General features: G+C 32.7%; 1 protein-coding gene and 1 pseudogene across 1 annotated transcript in view; both read right to left on the bottom strand.

Moving 5' to 3' along the window:
- LOC125827028 (F-box/FBD/LRR-repeat protein At1g13570-like) overlaps positions 1 to 7,856 on the bottom strand; it is a 35,631-nt gene extending 27,775 nt beyond the window's left edge. Inside the window, exons 1-4 of the mRNA XM_049506383.1 lie at positions 6,991 to 7,856; positions 6,747 to 6,908; positions 6,265 to 6,648; positions 829 to 843 (exon numbers count right to left, since the gene is read on the bottom strand). Coding sequence (XP_049362340.1) covers positions 6,313 to 6,648; positions 6,747 to 6,908; positions 6,991 to 7,788 — 1,296 coding nt within the window. The 5' untranslated portion in view covers positions 7,789 to 7,856 and the 3' untranslated portion in view covers positions 829 to 843; positions 6,265 to 6,312. The remainder of the gene's footprint in view (positions 1 to 828; positions 844 to 6,264; positions 6,649 to 6,746; positions 6,909 to 6,990) is intronic.
- Positions 886 to 12,772, bottom strand: LOC125826306 (F-box/FBD/LRR-repeat protein At1g13570-like; annotated as a pseudogene).
- Between the last annotated feature and the right edge of the window lie 675 nt (positions 12,773 to 13,447).

Here is a 13,447-nt window from a genome sequence, read left to right as displayed (position 1 = left end):
AAGATTGGGAGAGGGAGGAGAGAGGTGAGCGAGAGAGGGTAGAGAGTGGGAGAGAGGTGAATTGTATATGTATATCGGTTAGATAATTGTGTATTATACATATGTATTTGTATATTCTGGCAAATTATATATATACAAACGTGGCTAATTATACAAACTCGAAATCAGCCCACGTAATTAATGTATAATGTTAGTCGCGAGTACTATAACTATGATGAATAATTAAATAGTATAAATTTGCTTAACCGCGTAATTTTCCCATTATTTGTGGTATTTCACCGATAGAATTTCAAGAATTGACTATAATAAAATTAAAAATAATTGATAAAAAAATGATAAATATAAAATATAAATGATGCCCATAAATATTTTCATGACTCCATCTTATGAAGGATCTTAAGAAAGTAAGTTTACAATTGAAATTTTAAATGAATTTTCACATTTTTTTCATTGGATGAAGAAGACAATTTTCTTTTTCCATTTTCATTGGATGAAGAAGTGGCAGCATGTAACAGCCTTTTTTTTTTAATTTAATAAAGAGCATATATCAGTTGACTAAATGATGAAGAGGCAGCCAAGGGGAATAAGCAGGTAACACAAGCAGACGTGTTGACAGTTTGCTGCCTGCTATTCCCCTTTATTAGATAGTAAAATAATAAATACTACACATTTAAGCTAATTAAAGATTAAATATGCATAATTGTATAACACAGGGGCCAAAAATGGGAATAACATAATAATACAGTGACCATTACAAGTAGAGTCACAGTTCTTGAAATAGTTCTTACTTAGCCAAGCACATATATACATACTACATAATATTAGACAAACAGGGCATAACAGGCAAACTAATTAAGTGCTACAAAACAAAATATGTTAGCAAAATCATGGCACTTCCGTGACTTCTTCATGTTCATATGATCCACCTTCCATATCAAATGTGAATTCAACATTGGGTGATGCTCTGCGGAATTCCTTCATCTCATCGATCATTTGTTTACATGAACGAAAAAGGAAACACATACAATTCCAAATGAAGATCTCCTCAAGTAAAGGTGCAGATGCCAATATAAACTTCATAAACGCCATTTCCATCTCGAGACCAGTAAACATGTTCACTCGAACTCTTTGAAGCTTCACAACACCATATGAGGATGATTGGGCTCGTAGCAACTGTACAGCAGGTTCAACAATATCCCCCACAGGGTACTAAAGAATTTTTGAGGAACGGTTAATTAGGCGAGTTCAGATGAATAAGAAACCATATCCAATCTCCTTAATGAAAAAAAATTAAGAGAGTGCTTACAAAGTCAATTGTAAGATCTTGTAATTTAGGACAACTTGTAATCAAGTAAACGGCACTTGAAACCACCTCGGCGTTTATTAGAGACATGGACGATATAATGAGAGATTTGATATTGTTCAGAGCAATTGGGGGACTCTCTGGTAAACCTCCCTTGATCAAGTACTACAAGAAAGTCAAAAATTACTTCAAGACACCAATCAGATTCATCATTTCGTTATGATAGTAATATAACAAATGTACATTACCTCTAATGTTGTACCACATATATCCAGTTCCAGTAGTGAAGGCATGTAATGGAAGAACTTTGGGAAATTAGAGCAAACAGGAGATGTATCAGTCAAAAGTCGTCGTCCAAGGAAACCCACGGTAACTTTTTCAAGCATAGGAGCGTTCTTGAAGGAAATGGATTTTGTTTTTCCAATAAACTCAAAGAATTTGAGATTAGCAGCATCAATTTCAAGGATGTCAAAGCTTGTGATGGAACGCAACCTCAACCGTTCAAGCAACGGGCTTTTAGAGATGAGATTTGTTAATATTGATGGATCAAAATTGACGTCCATAAGATCGAGATTAATAAGCTTCTCAAACCCTTTGAAACCGATTGGAGGGTGGAAAAAGCAATCTTGAAGTTCCAAAAACCTTAGTTGCTGGAATGTAAAAAGGTGATGAGGTAAATGATTTCCTGATCTTACATGAAGGGTGAATTCCTGGACATTTTTCTTCGATAAGAAGTGCATCCAATGATCAATATCAGGACAACTTGTAATCCTATGGAGTCTAAACTTCAGTATTGGTCCTTTATGGACTAATAGGACTTGGTAAATAATTCTCTTGGCTTCTTCATCTTGTTTGAAAGACTTGAAAAACTCATCATTGAAATCAAGTTCTTGACGTGTTACCCATTTGTACCTCCAGTCTTTTGACAAGATACTGGTCTTCACTGCATCTTTCCCAAGGCAAGCACCCAAGAATAGCATCCAGAACATTACAATGCAAATTGCTAATTGTATCTACACCAGATGTCGAAGCATTCCTCATGGTCCAACAAAATAAGTTTGTCAACAACTCTGAAAATTAAAATCAGGGTTAAAGGCAATATCCAAATACATTTCAGCAATGTATTGAAAATAACTAGTGGTTCAACGTCTGCAACTGCATAAATTTTATCATTTACCAATTATATCATAGAGAGAAAATAATGATACGTGATTGAGCGCCACAAAAGAAGATAGATTTGAAGACTAGTGGTGAAGGCAAGATTTTCATCAAGGGAATGTTCTCTTGTATGCAGAGGATTCAACAAGTATATATGTACACATAAAATAATATTTAACCTAGCTACATACACAATACAATCTGGTATTTAGTTGAACCCCCTTCAATAAATATGGCGGAAGGATAGGATGACAGCGAACCAGGGCTGGCTCTATGCTTTCAAAAATAAGGCCTTTGCCTTAGGCCCCCAAATTCCGGGGGCCCCAAATTTTTGTCAAGAATAAATTATGTATTAAATTTTTTATAGAAAAATTAGTTATTTATGATAAAAAGTATAATTTTTTTTAAAATAAATTATTTTATCCACTTTAACATCTTTTGTACTTTGTTAAAAATAAGAATTAACAGTGAAAAATGTTGAACAAAGTGAATTACAAATTCTTTTTTATTTCTTTTTAAATTTTAGTTTCAAGCATTACTCTAAGCATATTAAAATGAGGTATACTAAGTCATCAACTTTTTGAGTCAAATTCTATGATTCTAAACTTCTAACTCTTATCTTTATTTAATAATTATCAACGTATTACTTATATCATTATGTTAACAATACATATAATAACTGTCTCACTTAAAGGATGTTTTTCAATGTTGAGTTGATAAAATCTTACCTAAAACTAGTAACTCAAAAAACAATATTAAGTACTAATAATTTTCATCTTAATAGTGTAATTTTTTTTTTTGAATAAATACGTATATGAAGTGTATTTATATTTTAGGCCGCAAATTGAAATTTCGCTTTAGGCCCCCAATTACGTTGAGCCGCCCCTGCAGCGAACTTAAACACATTTGGTTGATGGATATTCCTCCCATCTAATTTATTGAAAACTTATATATGGATTTTCCTCCTTGCATTAGCCAAGGTTAAACTGGCAGGCAGAGACATGATTATCAATAAAAAAAAAAATCCCCAAACAAAACCTAGCTTGATGGGTTGATGATAAGTTGATTATTCAACAAATAACTAAAATTTGAGAGCAAATAATCAATGATTATAGAAGACGCTTACTTACCAGTACTGAGAGTCTCAGACAGATCGAAAGCCGGAGACAGTAAGATTTTACCCAAAATGCAGGACAGAGAGGTTGAAATTAATTTATATTTTCTTATTTGTACAAATATACCCCTAATGTTTGTGATTTAACATCTTTGTTTTTGGTCATTAAATTCAAATTGTGGGTATATTTGTCATTTAATTAGTTCTAAGCTTCTTAATATTACGTGGTTTTTCCTTCAATTGCCAATACATTAACTACGTGGTTTAATTGACTATAGCCACCTCAGTCCTCATATTAGATGGATATATAAGACTTCTTTTTCTTTTCTCTTATTTTTTCTAGTACTGTTTTTTTTTTTGTTTCACACGCTCTTTCTCAGTTTGATCTCATAAATTTTGAGGTTAGCAATTCTTTCAAATTTAGAAAAATCTTCTTATTTTTATTTTTTCATTATCGTTTTGTTTACAAATTTTATAAATCTGATAGGATAAACAATGCTTGCAGTTGATGTGAAGAAATTAATCAAGATTATGGCCCATGTTTTATGAAAAACTCTTTTACTTGTCATTTTTATTTCATTTATTGTATCTTTTGAAACAAATTTCACTACAATAGAATGTCATTACATCTGTTGAAACGAATTTCGCTAGAACAACACGTGTTGGCCCGTGCAAGTTGGCCCGTGTACGGGTGTATGTATCGATCGGTTCAGTTCAGTTTTAAGTATTATCGATTCGATTTATCGATTTTTGATTTTTTTTAATTATGCTAAACCAACAATCAAAATAATAAGATATATATATTTGTTATTAGTTTGTGGTCTTTAACGGTTCGGTTTTAATTTAACCAGTAAGAAAATGCTTTCAAAACAAATATATAATTTGTCCAATAATTTGACACGAAATAAAAAAGAGAGAAATCAAATTACTCTGTGAGTACAAAAATTATGGTTAGTGTAGTAAAAGTACTATAGCAAAATACTCGCAATTCACCACCCTAGTCGTTGCCTAATCCTTGTTGTCATCGTCGTTGCAAACGCTAGCCCAACGTTGTTTTTAGTTCTTTAGATTTTGACATTGTGAACCTAAAGACTAAAGTAATGCTAAAACCTAAAGGGTAAATACATAGAGTAGAATTAAGTAGTGTTAACTGTGTAGGGTCCTTATAGTTATAGTCTAATACAGTGATTATATTAATATTTTTTGTTTGATATTTATCAGTGATTAAAAATTAAAATAGTAAATTAGTATATTCTTAATGGGTTATCGGTTAATCCAACAACCTAATATTAAAAAACCAATATCGAACCAATAACCCAATAATTTTTTTTATAAGATCATTAAATAACTGTTAACCCAATAACAATAAACTAATAACATTTTTTTCAGTTCAATTTTTGCACACCCCTAGACCCGTGCTTGCACAAGATAATTCTATCTAGTGTTAATTAGGCATTTGAGTTTATAACTCATGTAGGGTGTCAAAAGAATATGAAAAATTGACTAAACCAATTGAACCTAACCGTACCGAATCGATTTATATCATTTTTCAATAAAATCGTGATTTTTTGTTTAAGTGTGTAACCATTCCGAACAATTGGAATGGCCCTTTTAATTTATAAAAGAAAATAAAAAAAATGTCTAACCGAACTGAATATTCTAACATGTATGTAAATATATTTTATAAATTAACAATATATTAAATTTAATATATAAATATAATTTATAACATTTTTCAAATATAAATATAACCTTATGACAAAATATATGAAAAGCACTTCTATTACATGTTTAAGATCAAACAATATAACCAGAAGGTTTCACATTCTTAATTTTTTGATAAAAAATTGAAGTGCTTCTTCAAAAGAACGTGTACTTCCAAAAGAAATATTTATTCAATTGAGACGAACTTTTAAATAGTTTAGGGGTATACTTAAGATAAAAGATAACGTTGGGTGCGTCAATTGAGGAAAGGCGTATATAATACAAATCACGAATGTTAAACCATTTTCCTTTGTGTGCAATTGGGCTGAATCATCAGCACTTCAGTTTATTACACCACGTAAGATGCAAATTGTCACATAGGATGTCATATAGGACGTATGTGTCTATTTGTTTAATTTTATACAAGTTACATCCAAAGTTTGAGGGAATAAACATAAAATGAGATCAAGTTAAAGGTTCTACTGATGTATTATGCCTTTAACTTTATGTGTATACTGAAGTTAAGTGCTAAACAAAATTATCATAAAATCAAAAAAAAAAAAAAACAATGGCCAAAAAGAATCCCGAACTATTGAAATGAAACAAAGATATCCTTCATTTAATATTTGTCCCAAAAATACCCTTGAACTATTAAAAATAGGACAAATTTGTCCTTGATGTTAGCAAACTGATCCGATTATCCCTATTCGAACCTCCTAAGTTTCATGTATCCACTTTGAAAACGTTTTTTTATTACTCCTTATTTAGACAAAAGGTTACCCCATTTATTCAGTTTTATAGACAAAAACTACACATTTAAGTTAATTAAAGATTAAATATGCATAATTGTATAACACGGGCCAAAATAGGAATAACATAGTAATACAGTGACCATTACAAGTAGAGTCATAGTTCATCAAACTGTTATAACTTACTTAGCCAAGCACATATATACATACGGCATAATATTAGACAGACAAGACAGGGCATAACAGGCAAACTAAGTGCTACAAAACAAAATATGTTAGCAAAATCATGGCACTTCCATGACTTCTTCATGTTCATATCCACCTTCCATATCGATTTCTTCAAATGTGAATTCAACATTGGGTGATGCTCTGCGGAATTCTTTCATCTCATCGATCATTTGTTTACAGGAACGAAAAAGGCAATGTGTACAATTCCAAATGAAGATCTCCTCAAGTACAGGTGCAGATGCCAATATAAACTTCATAAACTCCATTTCCATCTCAAGACCAGTAAACATGTTCACTTGGACCTTTTGAAGCTTCACAGCACCGCTTGAGGATGATTGGGCTCGTAGCAACTGTACAACAGGTTCAACAATATCCCCCACCCCCACTTGGTACTAAAGAATATTTGAGGAACGGTTAGTTAGGCGAGTTCAGATGAATAAGAAACCATATTCAATCACCTTAATGAAAAAAAAAACAAGAGAGTGCTTACAAATTCAAGTGTAAGATCTTGTAATTTAGGACAGCTTGTAATCAAGTAAACTGCACTTGAAACCACCTGGGCGTTTCTTAAAGACATGGACGAAATAGTGAGAGATTTGATATTGTTCAGAGCATTTGGGGGACTCTCTGGTAAACCTCCCTTGATCAAGTACTACAAGAAAGTTAAAAATTACTTTAAAACACCAATCAGATTCATCATTTAGTTATGATAGTATATCACAAATGTACCTTACCTCTAATATTGTACCGCTTATTTCCAGTTCCAGCAGTGAAGGCATGTAATAGAAGAACTTTGGGAAATTAGAGCAAACAGGAGATGTATCAGTCAAAAGTCGCCGTCCAAGGATCGCCACAGTAACTTTTTCAAGCATAGGAGCGTTCCTGAAGGAAATGGATTTTGTTTTTCCAATAAACTCATAGAATTTAAGATTAGCAGCATCGATTTCAAGGATGTCAAGGTTTGTGCAGCAACGCAACCTCAATCGTTCAAGCAACGGGCTTTTAGAGATGAGATTAGTAAATATTGATGGATCAAAAGTGACACGCACAAGATCGAGATTAATAAGCTTCTCAAACCCTTTGAAACCGAGTGGAGGGTGGAACAAGCAATCTTTAAGTTCCAAAAACCTTAGTTGCTGGAATGTAAAAAGATGATGAGGTGAATGATATTTGTTTCCTAAGCCTACATCAAGGGTGAATTCGTGGACATTTTTCTTCGACAAGAAGTGGATCCAATGATCAATATCAGGACAACTCGTAATCCTACAGAGTCTAAACTTCAGTATTGGTCCTTTATGGACTAATAGGACTTGGTAAATGATTCTCTTGGCTTCTTCATCTTGTTTGAAAGACTTGAAAAACTCATCATTAAAATCAAGTTCTTGACGTGTTACCCATTTGTACCTCCAGTCTTTTGACAAGATACTGGTCTTCACTGCATCTTTCCAAGGCAAGCACCCAAGTATTTCATCGAGAACATTACAAGGCAAATTGCTAATTGTATCTACACCAGATGTCCAAGCATTCCTCATGGTCTAACAAAACAAGTTTGTCAGCAATTCTGAAAATTAAAATCAGGGATGAAGGCAATATCCAAATACATTTCAGTTAATGTATAGAAAATAACTAGTGGTTCAACATCATTAGAGAATGATACATGATTGAGCACGGGAAAGAACATAGATTGAAGACAATAGTGTAATTATATACACTATCCAATGATGGAGTTTTAGTAGATAAAATAGACTCCGAAGAGCAACCACAATGAGTTATAACTCCTTAGACATAAAAACAGGAGCATGTCAAAGAGAGAACATCCAGGGCACCGAAGTAATGTGAGATTAAGATCCACAAAGTAATGTTTAATTTCCTCCTCTCATCTTACTTTAAGCTCTTGAAGTATGCCTAACTTGCCCATTTATATTTTTAAATAAAGGGGAAAAGGCTCAAATATACCATTTAACTTTGAGAAAAGGATCATCTATGACATTTATGTTTGAAAAAAAGGCTCATCCATGTCATTAACAATTAATACATGTGGAAACCAAATGTTTAAATTGTTTTCTGATTGACTTCGTTAAACGTTATATAACCAAATATTACCAATCCAATTCTTTTGTAGCATGTCCTAATTAGTTACTTGCAGTCCTTTTACCAATATCCATCCCTAGTTCTTACATGCAATAGGTTCGAACCCTAACCTAATATTTAAGTGGAGAATCATGAATCCATTATCCACCAAGTGATTTCTCCGGTTCAAAAAGAATCAGGAATTAATCTTCCGGTGATATTACCACACCATTTCTGGCCAGTAGATGGGTTGAAAATCACGATATCTAAGGTTCAAATTCCAGAGGCGTCAAAACACAAGATGATTTGGACAACTTATGGTACTAGTGAATTAGTCGGTTAAACTGGCAGGCAGAGACATGATTATCATAAAAAAAAAAAAATCCCAAAGAAAACCTAACCTGATGGGTTGATGATAAGTTGATTATTCAACAAAGAAGTACAATTTGAGAGCAAATAATCAAAGATTATACAAGATGTTTACCAGTACTGAGAGTCTCAGAGAGATCGAAAGCCGGAGGCAGTAAGATTTTACCCGAAATGCAGGACAGTTAGGGGCACAGTTAGCAGCTTTCACCTGTGTTTCATCAACATATGCTTGTCTGGCAATTGCTGAGTTTATCATGAAAAATAATTGACAAATGAGTCATTCCTATATATATCTATCTTCAGAAATCATAGAAACTAGGATATACTCACTATGTTACTTTTTATATCTCATTTCTTTCTATAAATAGTTGAATCACAATTCATATTTTGTCTATTATATCCTTGATAGAGTAGTTAATTAATCTTGAAAATGTATTCATCATTTATTGTAAAGTTGACTTAAGAAAACAATAAATAAGGGTAGAAGGTAAGTTACATCATTTTTTAATGCAAGTGCAAAGTAAAAATGTGACATATAAAAAGAGACGGATGAAATAATTAACACTGTACCTATAAGGAGTATATGAGTGCCCTTGTGCCATTGATACAAGCCAAAAGAATCACATATGAGATCCGGGTTTAAATTCAGTTATAAAGCCTTTTTTCACTGTTTTTATTTTAAGTTTAGCATAGATCTCATATTTGACCTAAGATAATATTGATGCACCCGAAGCGTCCTTTTTTACTATTTTTATTTTAAATTTAGCTTAAAATTCATATTTAAGCTAAGATAATATTGATGCACCCAAAGTCTTTAAATTATGGACGCCTGTGAATTGAAGTTCACATTTGAGTAATATTGTTTGTTTAACCAAAAAAATAAATTGTTTGAGTCTTGTTGATTAGAGTAACTAATGTGTGATAATTCAATTATCAGAATGTAAATCTGTTACTCTATTTATCTATTGATTTCCTTGAGAATATTTTTTTATTAGCTGGCCTTATTGCCCAACTATACCGTCGTTTTTCATAAAATTCTATCAATACAGATCAATTAAAACATGAAAATTAACATATATTATCTGAAAACTACATAAAAATTATTACAAATTATAATAATTGACAACTTTAAATATTTAAAAGATATATAAAAAATTAAGTTAATTTTTAAAATTCTATTTATGTCACATAAGTTGGGACAAAAATAATAATATACATTAACAATTTAAAATATTGTAAAAATTATGTTAAAAAAATTATATTAACAACAATAAACATAGCTTGCTAACAAGTCAAGATTATACTTAAAGGGGAACATGTATAAAGAAAAAAAAAAACAGAAAATTGATATGACAGAGCAACACTTAAATTGTAAGTCACTCATTTTATAACTGAGTCAACTGATAAAGATCAGAACGTACCCCAACTTTAATTCAGTGCTCTTTCTTTGTCATGAATTTTCTTCATGTTAATAGATTTTATTGATATGAGTATTGCATCATTTGTTTCTTCCAAATATTTGTTTATGAGAGGGTCTAATCTAAGTTGCTCGAATTCCTTCACTTTTAGTGTTGCACCCATGTCAACACGATGGGGTGTGGGTTAGTAGATGTGAGATTCGCACCTAATCTGGTCTTTGGGGTACTTTGACCAAATTCAAGGGAGAAATTCTAAACAAAAACTAATGTGAAATTGAAGAAAATTGAGTACCTTGTATGCTTAAATTTCTATTATCACTCCCTTTCCTTTTATCTCCTTTCAGAATTCTCCTCTTGATATATATTTTCTCCTCGAGTTTTCTGTACATGAATTATTTTTAGCTCAATCCCACCCCGGTCCATCCATGGATCTATATCCACGAATCTTAAAGTTTAGATCATAGAAAATCCGACCCGACCTCTAGATCCGCACCATGTATCGGACATCTGCACCTGACTCCGAGCAACATAGGATCTAAGTATGGAGTGAAAGATCTCATGACAACCTCTTATGCGAATACGTTCTAGAGCAGAAATCTCATAACAAGGTAGTAATAGTCATGAGAGCAACACGAACAGGAAAATCTAAACTTCCCATAGATCTAGATGGATGTGTTTGTCAATTATTCACAACCTCTAAATCGGCTAGATCTACCCATCTTGTTCGACCCATAACAATCACTGCCTTATCTTTTTATGAAAGGAACCATATATAGTTAGATCTCTAAAAAAAACTAACAATTTGACTAATATTATCGTAAGAAAAGAATGATTCAATGTTTATTGTGTAAATATGGTACCAAATTTGTTTCATTCTTTTTCTGTAGAAACAATGTTGTTTATGATGCATGTATCTCTCTATATATTGTAACTTTTGCTTGTAATCAGTCAAGACACACCTTTTGAACACTTGGCGACTTTTGATTCGTTTTTATTTTGACTCGGAGCTGCCACATCATTTAGACACATAGCATCATCTTGTTGACCTTGAATTTGATTGAAAAGTCATAACAGACAAACTAAAGCACAAGTACTATTTAAGCAAAACCATGACACTTCCATGACTTCTTGGGGTTCACCGCGATCTTCCAACTAAACTTATTCAAATATGAATTCAATATTAGGTGATGCTCTGCAGATTTCTTTCATCTCGTCCATCATTTGTTTATCCGAACGATGAAGGAGACACGCAAAATTCCAAATGAAAACCTCCTTAAGTACAGGTGCAGAGGCCAAAATGAACTTCATAAATTCCATTTTCATTTCAAGACCCATAAACAAGTTCACATGAACTCTTTGAAGCTTCTCAGCACGAGAATGATTGGCATCGTAGAAATTCTACAACAGGTTAAACAATATCCTCCATCCATCTAGTACTAGAAGTCAATGGCGGCTCAAGCAAATTAGTGGCTTAAAGCCAAATATAAATAGGAGGCCTAGCTTTTATTTTTGAAATCCAAAGCCAAATATATATATATACGAAAATATTTTTTAATCTTGTGATCTTAAACATGTCATGTGGAAGTTAAATTTAAAATTGACAAAAGAGAAAGAAACATTCTTTAATGTTTCGAAACGAACTAAAAGAATGACAAAACATAATTATTTTTTTTGTTTAAAAAATATTTATAATAATTCTATTATTATTATTAAAAATGGGGCCCCTCAAATTTGGGGGCCTAAGACGTTTGCCTCATTTTTAAAGGCATTGAGCCACCCCTGCTAGAAGCAAGTCAAAAAATACTTTAACATACCAATTAGATTCATCATTTGGTTATGATTGGTAGAAAATCACAAATGTACGTTACCTCTAATATTGAACCGCATAGATTCAGTTCTAGCAATGAAGGCATGTAATGAAAGAACTTTGTAAGATTGGAGCAAAAAGGAGATGTATCAGTCAAAAGTCGTTATTCGATGAAAGACAAAGTAACTTTTTCAAGCATAGGAGCGTTCTTGAAGGAAATGGATTTTGTTTCTCCAATAAACTCAAAGAATTTGAGATTACCGACATCAATTTCAAGGGTGTCAAAGTTTGTGCAGGAACACAACCTCAATCGTTCAAGCAACGGGCTTTTAGAGATGATATTTGTAAATATTGATGGAACAAAAGTGACATGCAAAAGATCGAGACTAATAAGCTTCTTAAACCCTTTGAAACCGTGTGGAGGGTGGAACAAGCAATCTTGAAATTCCAAATACCTTAGTTGCCGGAATGCAAAAAGGTGATGAGGTAAATGATTTCCTAATCTTCATGAAGGGTGAATTCCTAGACATTTTTCTTCGACAAGAAGTGCATCCAATGATCAATGTCAGGACAACTCGTAAAATTACAGAGTCTAAACTTCAGTATTGGTCCTTTATGGACTAACAGAACTTGGTAAATGATTCTCTTGCCTTCTTCATCTTGTTTGAAAGACTTGAAAAACTCATCATTAAAATCAAGTTCTTGACGTGTTATCCATTTGTACCTCCAGTATTTTCACAAGATACTGATCCTCACTGCATCTTTCCAAGGCAAGCACTCTAGAATTCCATCGAGAACATTACAAGGCAAATTGCTAATTGTATCTACACCAGATGCCCGAACATTCCTCATGATCTAATAAAACAGGTCTGTCAGCAACTCTGAAAATTAAAATGATAAAGGCAATATCCAAATACAATTCAGCAACATATTGTAAATAACTAGTGGTTCAACGTGCATAAATTTTTATCATTTACCAGAAAATAATGATACATGATCGAGCACCAGGAAAGAAGATAGATTTGAAGACAATAGTGGTGAAGGCAAGATTTTCATCGAGGGATTCAAAAAAATGTTCTCTTGCGTGCAGGGGATTCAACCGCTCAGTAAACGTGGCAAATTTCGCCTGGAGAGAACATCCAGGGGAGTAATGTTCTGTCATCTCATCTTGAAGCATGCCTAGCGTCCCATTTAATAAAAAAAATTAAAGAGCAATTAAGTGCATTTAGCAACTCAATTGTGAATAACATCTATTCTCCTTTCTGAATAGGTCAAACTAAACACATCAAGGGGATAATTGAAAAGAAAACCTCTTTAAATAATTAATTTTATTACATCAAAGATTGATCAATCTCAATGTGACCTGCTGCTAGGGAAGAATTCAACAATTTATACCTGTGCCTAGTATTTAAGTCGAGATAGCCTACAAATCATATAGGGGATATAAACTGCACTAGATAAGTCCTATCGACAGACTCGACTCCGAAGGCATTGAGGGGAATTGATCCTGGGTCATCCACACGGATG

This window comes from Solanum verrucosum, unplaced genomic scaffold, assembly GCF_900185275.1.
Source record: "Solanum verrucosum unplaced genomic scaffold, falcon-dt-bn FXZP01000060.1, whole genome shotgun sequence".
Taxonomy (NCBI): Eukaryota; Viridiplantae; Streptophyta; class Magnoliopsida; order Solanales; family Solanaceae; genus Solanum; species Solanum verrucosum.
Note: the sequence above shows the minus strand (reverse complement) of the source record. Positions and strands in the feature narration are given on the sequence as shown.